General features: G+C 43.9%; 1 protein-coding gene across 3 annotated transcripts in view; it reads right to left on the reverse strand.

The window, feature by feature from the left end:
• The window catches only part of cyth1a (cytohesin 1a), a 43,055-nt gene extending 25,534 nt beyond the window's left edge, over nucleotides 1-17,521 (reverse strand). The window contains exon 1 of one of the 3 annotated variants that reach the window (XM_053444352.1): nucleotides 17,385-17,521. In XM_053444352.1, coding sequence (XP_053300327.1) covers nucleotides 17,385-17,403 — 19 coding nt within the window. In that variant the 5' untranslated portion in view covers nucleotides 17,404-17,521. Of the gene's footprint in view, nucleotides 1-1,440; nucleotides 1,671-12,260; nucleotides 12,610-17,384 lie in introns of those variants that run through there. The other 2 variants (XM_053444350.1, XM_053444351.1) reach the window with 2 other exon arrangements.
• Between the last annotated feature and the right edge of the window lie 567 nt (nucleotides 17,522-18,088).

Genomic DNA, 18,088 nt, shown 5'->3' on the forward strand with positions numbered 1-18,088 from the left:
AGGATCACTCAGTCAGACGTGCACTGTTCCCTAACACGATTAATAGTGACGCAGGTCCAGGGTGCTGCTAATTAATGCTGCGAGGCTACGGGACGAAGGCGTCGCACTCAGAAACAAGGGGCTTTCTGTCAGGCTTCAAAGGCGTTTCGTGCTAATGCAATAATACACTCCATTAAAAAAAAAAAAAAAAAAACTCATGTCAAAGTGTTACAATCGTCTTTTCATACAGGTTAGAGGGATATTGCAGATGTCAGAACAGGCTTCAGAGGGAGAAATGTCACTTTTAAAACTGAGCCAAGCGAATTAAAAGCAGGGATCACACTGGAAACTGAAGTGCAACATGTGAAACAATGTGTTGCCTCCAATGCTGACAGTGCAGGAGTGAAGCGCCTGCTCTCACACCTGTTGCTGCCCTCGCTGAAAGCCGACACTAGGGATGTTCCCTCGGAGGCAAAAAAGCTGTTCAACTGTGAACACTGCGTGAAAGGCTGAGGCCCGACTCTGATACCAAACTAATGAAAACACAACACACGCAGCTATACAGCAAAAAGTATTAAACCTGGCGATGCAGACTCACAGATGCTAAATGGTGACAAAAGAAACAGAAAGGGAGCAGATGCTTCAATAAGTATACAAATCAAATGTATAACTAAGATATCTAGAGCCTGATGTGGTGGCAGATATGAGAAATATCAGTATCTGTGTTTGTTTACCCATATGAAAACTTTAAATTTGCAGAATAAACAATGACATTTGCATTTTATGTCGATCCAAGTTCTATATATTTGGTTTGTTAATCGGTTGGTTAAGTTTGATTTCAGTCTCATAGGTCTATATCAGTATATTAAATAGTGCGTAAATACATGTATTTGTGTTTCCTTTTAATCTATAGTTATTTATAATAAAAGTTGATGGTTTAACTGTGTACTTACAATTTGGAAATTACATCTTGGGATCAATGCCAATGTTTTCAAATATATATCAGCTGATTAGTCAGTTTTCAAATTGTATTACACCCTAATAACAGTGTCAGCTTCTGAAAACACCAAAACATAAAACTTGTTTATTGTCCATTCTTTTTTTGGAATCTGTTATTACTATACAAATGACAATATATATATTTTATTAAGTCTATTTCATATTTTCAGGAAAGGCATGAAAAGTGTATCCTTCTTAGTTAAACCACAGCTTTTGATGAATCGTGCGAGGATCTGATTGTGAACATAAACAAACCACAGTGATAGTACAAATGGCAGAGGAGTAAACACTGTAAACAAGGCCACACACACGCACACGCACGAAACTACTTCACGCACACATTTGGTTCCTGAGAGCGACTTCTGTAAAAGCTGCTGACGCCTCACATATTATAAAAATCTAATAAATGTGCGTTTCTACTTCACACGTTCCGGTAAAGAGGTGAAAATGTCTCTCACTCACCGATCCCGTCTTCCGACTTCAACACCATGCTGTCCGTCTGTCTGCGCCTCGCACGTCCGCGAAAAGTTTCAGCCGCGTCGGCAACTTCGTCGAGAGCAACCGGGATTATCGCCTATCGACGAACGTGTAGATTTCTTTAAAGTTTCTATTGTGTAAATGGAGAATTCCTCTGGGTGGCGGATCGCGGGGAGAGTGTCGACAGACTGAAGGAGTGGTCTGAGCAGCCGGGGGAGTTTAACCAGCCAATGTTTCCTGTGCGAGACTTTCTGTCAACGCGCCAGACACAGACACGAGGCAGCTTCCCTTCCACACTTTCATAATAAAACCCACCACGAAGCAATTCCTTCAATCTGACAGTCCCACCTGTTGTTTCGGGTGAGAACGAGAAAAGTGTTTTAGCTCCGATTGATGGAAATGTATTTATTTTTTATTAGTTATTACACTTAACGGCAGATGCATGTGTTGTGAATTATAAACTGTAAGAAAGGGTGGTAATAAAATGCTTGCGAGGATTCAGATTTAACTTTAATCCAATGTAACAATATTGAGGCATATCCATTGCAAACCTGAAAATCCTAATAACAACAATAGATTTTTATGAAGCACTTTTCTTACATAAAACACAGCTCAAAGTAAATCAATTTACAGAAAACTGTGCTGAGTTGTTGTGAGAATCAACACGCAGTGATAAAAGAGCATAAGGAAAAATCAATAAGCACGTGGTATTGGTTGACTACAAATGGGGTTCAATTAGTAGTGCATAATAATAATAATTATTATTATTTGTTAGACTTATTTTGAAGGAGAGCTTGATCTGTATCCGCTAACATTCCCCTGTCCCTGCTGATGACACTGCTCTGCCTGAAGGTGCAGAGAATGGGCCAGATGACGCGTTTGGTGCCGCCTGCGTTAACACCCTGTTGCGCTCTCTCTCTCTCTCTCTCTCTCTCTCTCTCTCACACACACAAACACACACACACACACACACAAACACCCTGTTGTTGAGTCAGGAATGAGTGGGGGCAGGGAGAGTGTAATTAATACACACATATAAATATTGCACATCCGCCAAAAGTATATGTGTGTGTGTGTGTGTGTGTGTGTGTGTGTGTGTGTGTATATATTTAAAGGGTCAGGAATTATCCTCCCTTGATCTACTGACTTAGACAAAGTCAACCTCCCGAACAAAGTGTCCACCGTTCTGGACACCGCCTGGAAAATCAGTCACCATGGGAACCCTCACGCATTGTGTGTGTGTGCGTGAGTGTGTCCACTGCTACACAAGTGAAAGTGTGGTCCCACCCTCTCAAGGCTGGTAACACATTCATTTGGGTGCGTCATTAATGGTGAAACTGGTTCCGCCATATCGGGGTGAGACTGAGAAATATATTATATATAACTTTAACCAGCTTCTCGTCACAAGCAGTCCCTCTGAATTTATGGTTTTGAACACACAGTCACCCATCTCCCTGTGAGAAGTGAATTCATCAGCCTGCTGTTTGTAGAAGTTCAACTGTGCTGCTGTGAGACAGGAGCAGGCCGAGCTTGTGGCTGCCTGTTGATGAACACATGAGGCCAAGAGGAATGCTGCGCTCACAGCCAATGAGAGAGGCCAGGTAGAGGGAGAGAGAACAGCTCCTCTCTCTGCGTTTATTTCTCTCTCTCCGTCGTTCTACCAGACGCACGAGGGGAGAAGACACATGTTGAGTAGCGACAGCAAATACTGGGCTTCACCTCTTGTTTGAAGACTTCATCAAGACTTCTTTCTCTGAGAAGTGCGACAGTCTGCACAGCCACTCCATTGCAGGCGCTCTTCTTCAAGCTGTGCGACGTGAATGGCTCGGTTGTGCGGACCTAAACCCGCAACCATGGACAATGAGGCCCTTTGTGAAAGTGAGCCCCGTACACACAAAGTTTCAATTCATTGTCATGGGTTCGTCTGTTCCCCGGAGCGTTGCTGTAAATCGGTGCTAAAGAGGCTGGAACAAGTGAAAGCAGAGAGAGCGGCGTGACCTTTCTAAACGATCAGCAGAGATCATGAGTCGATATCAGCACACAAAGTTGTCGTTTGCAGCTTCCATGTGGGCACAAAGGCATGTGACAAATTTATCGAAAACCTCCAATCAAATGCTGAACTATGGAGTGAGAAGAGGTTTTGGTTCATGCATGTTAAGAGATAGAGAAGAAACTCTTTGAAGGACCTTCTTCTGCTTTACTTATTTTTTCAGCAGTGAGTGACAGTTTGAAACAGGAACACCAGACAATTTAAAGTCATGCACATGTAGGGGTGGGCACTGAAAAATTATCTAAATATAACCTTCATCAATAGCAATACAACAAACATCCGGTTAGGACATTACGTAGGATAGGTGATGGATGGATGGATGGTTCCTTAAGGATATATAGAATTAGCTCTGTCTGAAATGAAGGAATGCTATAGCTTCACAACCTTCCAGCGGCAAAATCAACAGTCTCAGTTTGTTACAGGCTTATAAAATGTATACTCTCCTATCTCAAGCCGAGATGACCCTAATCATATCATGGGGTTGTGTTCTAAAGGGAAAACTCCAACCGCACACAGACGACAACAGGTAAAGTGATCATATTCTTTAAAAAATCCACGGAATGACCCTTTACATTGATGCTTTCCTGAGGAGAGTCCTCACTGGTTCAAGCTGTGTTCTCCTGAGGCCAGAAAATAACCTGTACTCATCCTATGAGAGGAGATGCCAATAGTGACCCCTGCTGTTCATTTGACATATTTACAGTTGTACCAGCAGGAAAAAAAAACAGAAACAACATGTAGGGAAGCATTACTATTTACCTTTACCAGATTAGGTTATGTTTTAAGAGTTTTTTCAATTTGTTTGTCTGTGGGCAAAATTGCACAAAAACTACTGATCTAATGGTCAGATACTGTCACGCAGACAGATTTATTCTCACATTTAGAAACAACTAGTGGTTTCGTAAGCTGCAGGGTGTTGGGTCATCTCACACGATGACATGCCTGTTTTGGTTCTCTGCCTCTTTCACATACAAACAACAGCCTCATATAAGCCCAAAGAGGCTTATTGAGAAACAGGAGCTTACTATGTGCATAGCAGACATTCTTTGGCAAAAGCTGTTGCAGTCGTTTTATTGCTCCATGCATGACTAAATGCAAGAGCTGATTTAAAAAAACGCTGCTCAGCTGACACAGGTAATGAGAGCTTTGGAGCAATCCATCATATAATTTTCTCGGGGATAGGGAGTGTGCCCCTTCAGTTCGATTGCTGACATGAGTCATGTAGTAATTCGAGTTTATATTTAGCTTTAATGTTACTTTTCTTGTGTGTGTGTCGTGTGTGTGTGAGGGAAAGAAAATATATACCAAGCCAAACACTTTGCAATGACAAACATGCTGTAAATATAGCATGCTCATCACTTATCTCGAACAGCATATTTCCTTAATGTCAGCCTGCAGCAGAGCTCGCTCCTGCCTCTGCACATATGCATGCAGGAAAACTGTGTCAGAGCCTGTGACTTTGCAAATCAGTTTTAGGAGGAGGATGAGAAATGCAGCGAGCGCCTGATGAAGCTGGGAGCCTGGCGAGTCGCTCTTCCTCAGGCCAGGCTCACAGCAGTTTGCACGGCGCTCATTGCTGCACTTCACATGTTCACCAAACACGAGCACAACCACTGCATTGGAAGACTGAAGGCTAAGGAAGCAATCCTCATTATCATCATAATCAATTGGGCAATCAAAAAGTCCCTGCTGGGAGTGTGTCTTCAGGCATGTCAACACAATGTCTACACAATCACACAATGATAACAGGACTTACAGTAAGAAGAGTCATGTTGCCGTGTCATTTTAACAGCCGTCACTGCACCATCCTCTCCTTTACAAAAAGCTGATTTGGCAAATATTCCCGAACAAGCACCACCGCCGCTGCCGCTGCTGACGGACTTATCTGTGCTCTCAAACAGATCAGTGTGTCCCCAGCGGACCCGGGAGCCCACATGACTAATTTCTACTGTCAGAGAGGCCAGGAAAATCCTGGGCACACCTGCCCGACTCAGCAGATGCAAATGTGTGACTCACCACACATGTAGCCGCGTCCTGTGCCTCAATCGAGCTGAATCAAAAGCTCCAATAAAGTAAAACACGCGCCTCCACTTCTGTGTCGGCTTTGTGACCCGTGAAGATTAAGTTGGCAAAAGATTCACAGGAGCCTTTAAAGCTGGGAAGAGCAACAACACTGCTGAAATCGAACAAGTTATATAACAAGAGAGAACTTCTTATTAATAATTACATATTTAGGAACGATGTCCTCGTGCTGCTGATAAAATGTGATGGTGCCAGTTATAGATGAGTCACACATGAATCACTTGCATGATTCACCTTTAAAAGCAGAAACAGAACCACCACCGTCCAGCCTCCTCCCACCATTAGAGGTGCAGAATGTATAATGGCTGCCACCACAACTTTACTGTTATCACAGCTTATGACACGTGCAGGCGGGTTGGCAGCTGAAGTGAATGTGCGGCTTCATGTACTGGACTGGAGGCTGAATATTAAACCCACAAATTAGTATTTTAAAAATACAATTTGTAAATTCAGCCACTAGGGGTCTCTCAATCAAAATCAATCAATCAATCAAATTTTATTTGTATAGCCCATATTCACAAATTACAATTCATCTCATAGGGCTTTAACAGGGTGTGGCATCCTCTGTCCTTAACCCTCAGCAAGAGTAAGGAAAAACTACTAAAAACCCTTTTAACAGGGTAAAAATATGTAGAAACCTCAGAGAGAGCCACATGTGAGGGATCCCTCTCCCAGGACGGACAGAAGTGCAATAGATGCCACGTGCAGGAAAACATCATCAATAATCAAAGTCTCTAGCAGCATTTGATGAGGGTAGACATCCCGAAGGACAACCCCAACATGACATGCCAAGCAGTCCCGCTGCAAGCACAGTCCATGGTCAGCAACCATCCAGACCACGATCCACCATCCAGACCAGACGCCACTCCAGTCCTCAGTCACCGTCCACCGCCGCCCACCAGGACCCATCACAAGCCACCACCGCGGTCCTGGTCCACCGCCCGTGCCCAATGCCAACGCGACACAGGGTCCGCCACCAGCACCACGATCAGCCCAGAATCCGCCACAATGGATCCACCACCGCGACCCCCGGTGTACGATCCACAAACCGCAATCCATGGTGCGGCCACAGAGGCCCTGGATCTGCGGGTGATAAAGCAAAGGGATTCCGGGGAAGGGGGATAGGGATGGAGAAGAGGAAGGAGAAGCTGGAAAGAGAAGCTCCGTGTGTCATGTGTCATAAAATAGAACAAGTAACGTTCTGGCGCACTAATTAGCTCTAACTATAAGCTTTATCAAAAAGGAAGGTTTTGAGTCTACTCTTAAATGAAAAGATGGTATCTGCCTCCCGAACTGAAAGTGGTAGATTATTCCACAGCCGAGGGGCTTGATGGCTAAAAGCTCTGGCTCCTACTCTTTTTTTAGAGAATTTAGGGACGACAAGTAGGCTTGAATTCTGGGAGCGGAGTGCTCTAGCGGGTTTATAAGGTACTAACAGCTCTTTAAGGTAAAAAGGCGCCATATTATTAAGGGCCTTGAAGGTGAGGAGGAGAATTTTAAATTCTATTCTAGATTTAACTGGAAGCCAGTGTAGCGACGCTAATACTGGAGAAATGTGCTCTCTTCTCTTTGTTCTCGTCAGGACACGTGCTGCGGCATTTTGGACAAGCTGTAGAGTCTTTAACGACTTACTGCTGGAGCCAGATAATAATGAATTACAATAGTCCAGTCTCGATGTAACAAAGGCGTGGACTAGTTTTTCTGCATCTTTTTGGGAAAGGACATGTCTAATTTTGGAAATATTACGTAAGTGGAAAAAAGCGGTCCTAGAAATTTGTTTTAAGTGAGAATTAAAGGATAAATCAGGATCAAAGATCACTCCCAAGTTCCTGACGGTTTCATTGGAAGCAAGGGCAATGTCGTCTAGCGCAGCTATATCATTAGATAATGCATCTCTAAGGTGTTTGGGGCCAAGTATTATAACCTCTGTTTTGTCTGAGTTTAATAAGAGAAAATTGCGGGTCATCCAGGTTTTTATGTCCTTGAGACATGTTCGAAGTTTAGTTAATTGATTACTTTGTTCAGGTTTTATTGACAAATATAACTGGGTGTCATCCGCATAGCAGTGGAAATTTACAGAGTGTGTCCTGATAATGTTTCCTAGTGGAAGCATATATAATGAGAATAAAATTGGGCCAAGCACAGAGCCCTGTGGAACACCCTGGTTAACTTTGGTGCGCACAGATGACTCATCATTAATTTGCACAAATTGGGAGCGATCAGAAAAATACGATTTAAACCAGTTAAGGGCGGTTCCATTAATGTTAATTAACTGTTTGAGTCTTTGTAATAAAATTTGATGGTCAATTGTGTCGAATGCTGCACTGAGATCTAACAGAACGAGGACAGACACAAGTCCCTGATCTGAGGCTATTAAAAGGTCATTAGTGACTTTTGCCAAGGCTGTCTCTGTACTGTGATTGGCTCTAAACCCCGATTGAAAGTCTTCATATATATTATTTTCCCGGAGAAACTCACACAGCTGATTGGCAACAACTTTTTCTAAGATTTTAGAGACGAAGGGGAGATTAGATATTGGTCTGTAATTGGCTAAAACCTCTGGGTCTAGGGTGGGTTTTTTGAGTAGGGGTTTGATGACAGCTATTTTAAAAGACTGTGGTACATAACCTGATGATAATGACAGATTGATGATGTTAAGTAACGAACTATCAATTAGGGGCAGAATTTCTTTAAGTAATTTGGTAGGAATGGGATCTAAGATACAGGTTGTTGGTTTAGAACCTGAGATTAATTTGGTAAACTGATCACGGGTGATCAGAGAGAAGCTGTCTAAGTAATGGGTAGGATTCTCAGCTGTTTCTGAGATCTCTGTTGTTGGGAGGGTATTAGTGCCAATTGAGGGCAGGAGATGGTTGATTTTATTTCTAATAGTTTGAATTTTATCATTAAAAAAGGTCATAAAGATATTGCTATTTAGGGATCGAGGAATACTGGGTTCGGTGGAGGTGTGACTCTCTGTCAGCCTGGCTACAGTGCTGAAGAGAAACCTGGGGTTGTTTTTATTCTCTTCTATTAGTTTTGAATAGTAGGCGGCTCTTGCTTTGTGGAGAGCCTTTTTATATTCTTTAACACTATTCTTCCAGTCTATTAGATTTTCAACATGGTTGCTGGAGCGCCACTTCCTTTCTAGTTTTCTTGATAATTGTTTTAACTCATTTGTCTGGGAATTATACCACGGAGCTAATTTACTATGTTTGACATTTTTCTTTTTTAGAGGCGCTATTGAGTCTAATGTTAATCGTAATGAGTCTGCAGAGCTATCGACGAGGTGGTCGATCTCAATGGAGCTCAGGGTTTTAAAGAATTTTTTATTTATATCTACTGCTAATACGGGTTTAAATGTAATTGGGATTATTTCCTTAAATTTAGCTACAGCACTATCAGGTAGACATCTAGAAAATGAATTTTTTATTAGTGGCATATATTCAGTTATTGAAAAATCAAAGGTTATTAAATTATGGTCTGATAGAACTGGATTGCGCGGAAGTACTGTTAAATTTTCAATTCCGACACCGTACGATAATACAAGGTCAAGTGTGTGGTTACCACAATGAGTAGGTTTGTGCACACACTGACTGAAACCAATAGAGTCTAGTATTGAAATAAATGCTACGCTAAGGCAATCTTTATTATTATCAACATGAATATTAAAGTCACCAACAATAATAATTTTATCGGACTTTAGGACTAAGTTTGATAAAAACTCAGGGAATTCCTTTAAAAATTCAGTATAAGCCCTGGGAGCACGGTAAACTACGGCAAATATGATTGGCTGTTGGTGGTTCCTGGATTGGCGTGGAAGACTAAGAACCAGACATTCAAATGATTTGTAGCTGAGTTTAGGTTTAGGATTAATTGATAGACTGGAGTTAAAAATAGCAGCAACTCCACCTCCTCGCCCAATTTCTCTAGGAACCTGTGAATTGATATGACTGGGGGGAGTAGATTCATTTAGACTGACATATTCATCAGGATGTAGCCACGTCTCAGTGAGGGACAGTAAATCTATGTTGTAATCGGAGACTATTTCATTAACTAAAAGAGCCTTTTTTTCCAGTGATCTAATGTTTAAAAGACCACATTTAAAAGTCTGGGTTTCCTGTATTGTTTCAGAGGTTGTTTTTATTTGTATTAAATTTTTGTGTGGAGTTCTCGCTCTGTTATTGTTTAATTTCAATAATTTAATCGGACGGTGAACAGACACAATCTCTATGGGGTTTTGTGATTGATCCAGAGGGAGCGCAGAGAAGTGTTTAGCACTGCAGCTCTGCTTCCTGGTCCCAACTATGGGTTGTCATGTAATAGACTGAGTAATATTCCTAGATAAGGGAGCTGCTCCATCCCAAGTGGGATGAACGCCGTCTCTCCTAACAAGACCAGGTTTTGTCGAAAAAGTTAGCCAATTATCTATAAAGCCCACGCCGTTTACAGGACACCACTTCGACAGCCAGCGGTTAAAAGACAACATGCGGCTAAACATGTCATCACCTGTTGTATTAGGGAGCGGGCCAGAGAAAACTACTTTGTCCGACATCGTTTTAGCAAAAGCACACACGGACTCAACATTAACTTTAGTGATCTCCGACATGCGAAGCCGGGAGTCGTTGCTGCCGACGTGAATTACGATTTTATTGTATTTACCTTTTTTAGTTTTAGCCATTAACTTAAGTTTAGATTCGATGTCGCCGGCTCTGGCCCCTGGGATACAATTAACTATAGTCGCTGGTGTCGCTAACCTGACGTTTCTCAGAACCGAGTCGCCAATAATCAGAGTCTGTTTATCAGCGGGTGCCTCGCTGAGTGGAGCGAATCTATTTGAGACGTGAGCTGGTGGCTCTTTAATCGTGGGCTTTTTAAGTCTAGCACTATGCCCCCTCCGGGTTGTCACCCAGCTGCCCTGCGCTCCCGGCTGCACGGGACTAGTCTGGGGACTGCTAGTTAAGGCTAAGCCACGTGATAAGCTAGGTGGCTCCGCGGCTAGCGGGAGCCGGCTAACTACAGATAACGGAGTTTCTAAGCTGCTGAGCCGAGCTTCTAAGTCGCTAAGCCGAGCCTCCATCGCTATCAACACACTACATTTATTACATGTACCACTACTGTTAAGGGAGGCAGAGGAGTAAGTAAACATAAGACACTCGGAGCAAGAGAGAGCAGTGGAGCAACAGGGAGAGAGAGAAGACATCGCTGCTATAGAGCTGCGAGGGTGAGCTCAAACAGAACACAGAATCACTAAGCACGATAGAGTAAGGGTTGGTATGTGCGAGTGTTTAACTACAGACCGGTGATTTTAGCTGTAGTGCTACAGAGAAACAGTTGTGTTTTAGCAGCGGAGCTAATTCGCAGAGCGACCACCACCAGTGGCAAGAAAACAGGAAATGACGCAGCACGCTTACCGTAATGACGTCAGTCAACCCCCCGGCTTTCTCAGTTCCTCCAAAACAATAACAAAAGGTTTGAAGTTGTTGACCTCAGCGCCATTGCTGTTGAAAATCTGCCTGACATCTTCACAGAGGAGGTCATGTTTGAGTTTAATTCACGATGTGCAGAAAACGACAAAGAATAAATGTGACCTATTACAAAAGTTACAGCAGCGGCAAAGTAAACAGACACGAGCCGTCCTATTTGTGGATTCTTCTGGGTTTATCGTAAATATTTAAAGTCTTCTTTCATTTTAAAACTTGAGCTGTTCTGCGTCATTTTTATTTTTTGCTTGATCAAAATCGGTGAAACGCTGCTGTCACCAGAAGAATCCGGATCACTTCCCCCTCTTCAGTTTTCGTGACAATTTTCCCATCGTTCACACACGTCCCCGCTGCTGATTCAGGCGTTCTTAAAACCCTGAGACAGCACCGCTTCCCCATTGGTACACACTCAGTCAGCTGATTCACCACAACACGGGGAGGTTAAGTCATGTCAACACTTCAAGGTAATACAGCTGCAAAACCTAACAACCAAACCACACACACACACACAAACACACACAGTATTAATACAAAATTAAAGAGCAGATCTGGACACATGGGGACAGACGGCGAGTATAAACAATCTCATGAAGAGACTCAGCCAGTTCCACTCGTCCCAGTTCCCCTCGTGCCTGCTCCTCCATCTGTAATTAAACTGGGAAGCAGTGAGGTCTGTTTATCCAGGTTAGGGAGGTGATCTCCTGTAAACACAACCCCGGCCACCAACACGTCAACTATCAACTGGAGAGAGAGAGGGGGGACATCTCAGTTTGGTCGACTGTGGATCAACTTTAACCGTGAACAGAGTCAGTTGGAATGAGCTCGGCTGTGAACGTGTGTGAGACCTGCTTAAGATTAGATCTGCTCGGTGGAGTAATTACTTTAGCTCGGCTTCTCTCAGCGTGTGTGTGTGTGTGGGGGGGGGGGAGCAGAGGTTTAAGTTGAGCTAAATGAGGGAGCCTTATTAAGCCATGAGAAGCTCCCGCTATTTCTGTCCAACTGCCTGTTTGTTCCGGTCGTCACACGAGCACAACGCATGGAGAGAAGTCTGTCAGTGCTGGTAGTGAATGATGGTTTTTAAACATGATCACTCAACACTTACAGGTGAACCAACAACTACACCAACAGCTAAACAACCTTATGTCAATGGAGCTTGCCCCACATGGCCCACAGGTCTGCCTTTACTCTACCTGGAGCTTGTTGGAGCGCCTTCACAGCTGGACACAAGAACGTCTGAAGACTGGACACGCAGAGTTCACTCACTGTCCCCATAGCTGCAGACCGGCCTGCGTGCGTTGAGGTCTAAAGCTGCTCCCTCTCAAGTCGCACTGGGGTGGAGGAAAGGGGAAGTTGCGAAGGCCCCTGACTCCGACGCTCACTCCGAGCCCCTGGACATTGCGTCCGTGGAGAGATCCCAAGTGTAAGGTCCTGCTGGGCGTCACCAGTTCTCCCAGTCGGATGAATTCCCCTCCTCTCTACTGGGAGGCCGATCCCTTCGCGTTCACCTACTTTCTCTTCCTTCCTCGGTTCGAATGTGCAACTTGCTGAAATCACCTTCTGCTTTTCTCCCTGTTCCCCTTTTGTGCCGCTGTCTCAGCCTCCCTCTATCCTCCTCTGTTCGTTCTCTCTCTCTCTCTCTCTTTCTCCCTCCCTCTCTCTCTCTCCCACTTGCACTCTCTTGCTACTTTTGCATACTGATTCAAGCATAAATTGCTGCGACCCAACAGACTGCACATACAAATACAGAAGCCAGGATGAAATCATATACAAAATGTTCCTTTGAGACAAATCTGTGTTTTCTATGACTTTTGCCAAGGCCGGACCAATTAAAAAAAAACACACTCGCAGTGAAAACCAACAGAAGAAATAAAAGAAAACAATTAAGAATAAATGTAAAGTTTCACACAACACGAGAGTCACAGTGACCTGTCGTCGCTGCTTCTGTTTTGTGCTGTGCAGTTTTAAGTTCCCTTTCTACCCTCAGTTGCTTTTAGCTTCTGGTCGCTCGTCGTTTTTTTTGGCTTCGCAGTCTTGTACATAAAAATCAAGATTTCATTGTTGCTTAGCAACAGGGTGGAAGAAATGATCTGCTCCTGGGCAAAACACTGTGAGCCATTTGTTTTGATTCGATCATTTCCACTGCTATTGGGAGTCGTTCACCACGGCGAAATCACATTTTGGGGTCTTGGAGCCACGTTACACATATGGACACACACACACACACACACACACATTTGCAAAGTCATACAACAAAATAATTGGTCTGGTTCTGGCACAGATGTGCTCCTAATCACCCACAATTGATCACTTCGTCTTATTTGGAGCAAATTATAAATATTTACCTCCACTCCTGAACCAAGTCCGCTCAGCCTGCCACTCTGAATTAGCCGACCTGTCAATCACACAGAGTCTCCTTAACAACAGCCCCCTTCATTCACCCTCGGTCATTAGCAGATCTTTGACCGTGCCCTCTCTGTCAATCACGCCATCAAGGGCAGCGTGTTGGCACCAGGCCGAGGAGGCCGTGGCTGAATGCGATGAGGTAGCTCTGTCACTCCCCTGCACTTGTTTGTTGTTCACATGGGCTGCGACGTTGATGTGGCCATCATCGGCCCCGGTTCAGTACCACGGGGCCGAGTGGCTCGCGCTGACCCCTGGGTGAACTGCAGAGTCAGTCCTGGCGACTCTAAAACGCTGCAGCTGCACATCACCCAGAGGAGCAGCCGCCCTGTCACAGAAGGAAGAGCAGCAGAGGACACAGTGAAGTCAGCACAAATCTTTCTCTTCTCTTTTTTAAGCATGCAGATTCCTCTCCCACTCGTTAACTCCACCACACACAGCTTCATTTGCATGTTAACAGATAGATAGATAGAACGATACAGTGGATGGATGAATGGATAGATAGATAGATAGATAGATAGATAGATAGATAGATAGATAGATAGATAGATAGATAGATAGATAGATAGATAGATAGATAGATAGATAGATAGATAGATAACTATCACTTACTGACTTCTATTTTTTGACAACCCTCTTGCTGCTGTCACTGCAAATTGGGACAAATAAAGGATTATCTTATCTTATCTTATCTTGTCTTATCTCTTCTTATCTCAGGTAGATAGGTCGTTCTATTGGTTACTCATTAAGTAGGTTGGTAGGTTTACTAAACCATTCATGATACTCAAACTTCTAGGTTAATTTATAAAGCTCAAAAAGACATTAGAGACTCACAGCACCAGTTGCTCTCACTGACAAACCCACAAGGGCCCATAGGTGGCCAGACTGCCCACACTCAATGATCACTTATGCAATAGGTCTCTGTTAATGACGAGATCCCACAGAGCTCCGGTTGCTCTCGAGCTTCACTGTCCAAAACATCCTTCAAATAACAGGGACGGATTAATATATAATTAATAACTATCTGTAACTTCTAATAGACTCCTTATATAGACTTATTATTATCTGGCACAATCTCAGAGATGCTCAGATGAATGAACAGGAAATAGTTAACAAACCCTAGTGGAAATATAAGAGAATTGCATAATTGCTGTAAAAGCCACTCAAAATCCACAATAGCGTGACAATACAGCAGTTATCTTGTCTAAACTCAACTGGTAACTAATTCTATTCTTTTATAAAGTGGAGGGTGGGGAAGCATAACAAGAATTATCCTCAATCTGAACCTAATCCGTCTATTTCGTAAATTACTATGAATCAAGACACCTTCAAATCACAAAAATTATAATTATAATAATCAGTGAATGTGCCTCGGCACCATGTTGCAAAGCTCATGTTTTTAGTGGCTGTTCTCAGTTCCTTTATGGTATCTTTGTGCAAATATGCCACCATGTGGACATATCAGGCAACAACACCCTTATTCTCAGCTTCCTGGAGTTGACCAGACTTTGCTTTAACTCATCTGTAACAAGTAAGTGAAAAACCCATGTGCAGACAAGTCAGGGAGAAAAGCTGCTTCTGCCAGAGTAGACAGTAGACCATGTGTTTGTCTTTAAGAAGTCAGGTCTGTAGTTTCCCCAGCTGGATGCAAACCTGCAGAGAGGTTTGTTGTTCTGTGTTGGCGGAACTCCCACACTGCCGCCTAATGTTAGCATCCCCTCCAGTGACTAACACCTGTCTGTGGTGGGAGCAGAACAAGCACCTCTGCTGGCACGGCTCAACCGAACACACTCACACCACACAAGGGAAAAACTCACCCACCTAAATAAAGACTGACTGGGCTTAGTGAGACCTTCGTGTAAAGTTGCAGCACTTCCAGATTTCCGTTTCAGCTGCCTGCTCAATGTGAAAGGTTTGATATCCTTGTTTGTGTGCAGCTGAATCAATTGAATGATAAAAAAAGAAGGATAAGTCAGTTGCCTGTGTTATCAGGATGTTTATTTCTGGGTTGTGTCAGAAGATGAACTCCGAGAACTTTCTCACACTTTGAAGGGAGAGATTTCAAATTCTCATTTATATCTTTTGATTTTTTTTTTTTGGTGACACACTTTGTCTGCTCGGCTGCGTGAGTCCACAGAGACTCTGCTGCTGCTGCTGCTGCTGCTGCTGCTTTGACAGTGTAGCTGCGAGTGTGCTTTGAACACGAGAGCAGCTTAGTGCCTCGCTCATCACGTGGGCAGGGTGGCAGAATACAACCAGAAATAACAAAAAACACACAATACAGGCCAGTGGAGGCAACAGTAATCTTTTTCGCATGTCAATCACTCAGCCGAGGAGGGAGGAGGAGGAGGAGGGGAGATCGGGCCGAGAGCAGCGATGGCACATAACCACAGCAACCACACGTATACCTGCCACGCCCATGAACTTCCTTTTGTGTGTTCAGGTTTCATTATGCAAAGAGGAACCAGGGCTGCGTTGACGAGTGCAGGTAGATGGCAAAAGTGCAGCAGGGAGATTTTGGTTGACACCCTGCAGTTCAGAAGCTTTTGAAGCTTGAGCTACACCCAATGACTCCCAAGATAACTGATGCATCAGGCAGCAGCACCTTAAGCAACATCACAGGAGCATGCAGTAAAAAAAACAACACTATTTTTTAAGGTTACTGCACTTACATCATAGAAAACCTATTAAACAAACAGGTTAACCAGCCAGTCACCTCACGGATACAACATTTCCTGTTGCATAAGTCCTGTCTACACCGAAATAAAGAGTCTTGACAATGGATGGAACAGTCCCTGTGCTCAGGGGACAGACGAGATGCTTTGACTTCATTCAGATCCAGGAGCAGCTGATTTGACTGAGGAGGTGTCAGGGACAGTGTGAGGGTTAATTTGCATCTGCTGGGAGCATCAACGTGTCCCTTCCCTTGCTGCCTCGCTCTTTCACAGATTATTACATAACCATCCAGCAGTTGTTCAGCTGAATTGAATGCAAGTTAAGAAAGGGACAGCACTGACGAGGCGAGGGCTGCTGCAAACAAATAGGATTATCCAGCTGCAGGGCGGAGGAGACACATGCAGGATGGGCTGTCCAGTATTTTTAAACCTCAACGAGAATTCCTTGACACTGCACAAAACATTTATGAAACTGCAGATCAAAAATCTCACAGCTGACTCGAAGATGAGAATAAAACTTTTTTTGTCTTTCATGCAACCCAGACCAAAGCCCACCCTCCTTCTGACAGAGCACGAGTTGAAACCTCCAAATGAGGCCATTGCTGCTGATTCTATTTTGAGATGCTTTAAAGCTCACAGAAAAACTAAAACTGCTAAATAATTGAGATGAAGACTCCATCACGGCCTGAGACATGCAGCCATCAGCTCGATGAGATGATGTCAGGACATTAAAGATGACTCGTCTCAGCCATGAGGGCCTGTGTATGAGATGGTCTAATCGTGTGAAGAGCCTCAGAGCAGAGGCCAACATAAACAAATCGGTTTTTGATGAGCACGAGAACTTTTTCTTGGCTTGTCGCTGCTTTAATTTCACAGATATGAAGATTAGTTCCAGTTTCCACCGAGCTGTCATACAGCTGCAGTGTGACGCTTAATAATTCATCACACAGACCTTTTTATGTTGAGCTCCATGGAGGCCACCTGGTTTATGAAACTGCCAACATGTCCTCTCCTGTGCTTGTATTCAACTGTTTAAACACCACATGAGGAGATGTGGGTGTAGATCTGTGCCATGCGGTCACTTGTGCATTAGACTGGCACCGAGATGAACACATATCAGATCACTTGGCACAGCAGCGCATGGACACTGACGGTGAATAGAAACTCTGTGTGCGCGTGAGGAGCTTCCTCTAAATGCCGTGCGGGCTATAAGTGAGGGTGGGTGGGATGATGACCAACCGTAATTCTCGCCCTCCATCCTGGTGGTCCTGATGCTGCTGCACGCGTCACTGTCCGGGGATGTCTCTCGCCGAAGCGCCCTATGGACTCCTTGCTCTTCCTCTTCCTGCTCGTCCTCCCTCCTCCTCTCAACTTCTCTCTTTCCTCCCAGACTTAAGACACAGACTCGCCACTTTTCTTAGCTTGTTGAATTGTTTTGTTCAACCAGGGCAGTTCTCCGTGCCGTGCCGTGCCGTGCCGTGCCGCGCCGCGCTGTAGATGCTGCTGCGTCCGCTGTTACGCACCCAAAGGAGCCGGTGGGGCACATGCTGGCCCTGCCCACCCCGGGAGTGACGTCACGCTCCAACTTCTCTTTTACCAGCAAACTTTGCTGAACGAACCTGAAACTCTGACAAACGTATTTTTAACATTTCAGTCACTTTGTGAGACCAACTGAACGGAGGGATTGTTTTCTGTGTAAATCTAATCTTAGTGAGGAATTTGACTGTCAAACGTTATTTCACATGTCAGAGACGAGAACTATAACATTGTTCATGGTTAGTAAATTTCACATCCAGGATGTGGCTTAAAAAATAAATATCGAGACTTTTAGATACACAAAAAAAACAACTCACAAAACCGTCTAAATGTAGATTGAACTTGATAGTATTTATTTACTTATCTATACGACGGTTTAAACCATACTGCCACTTCGCTGGATACTC

This window comes from Pleuronectes platessa, chromosome 16 (genome assembly GCF_947347685.1).
Source record: "Pleuronectes platessa chromosome 16, fPlePla1.1, whole genome shotgun sequence".
Classification (NCBI taxonomy): Eukaryota; Metazoa; Chordata; class Actinopteri; order Pleuronectiformes; family Pleuronectidae; genus Pleuronectes; species Pleuronectes platessa.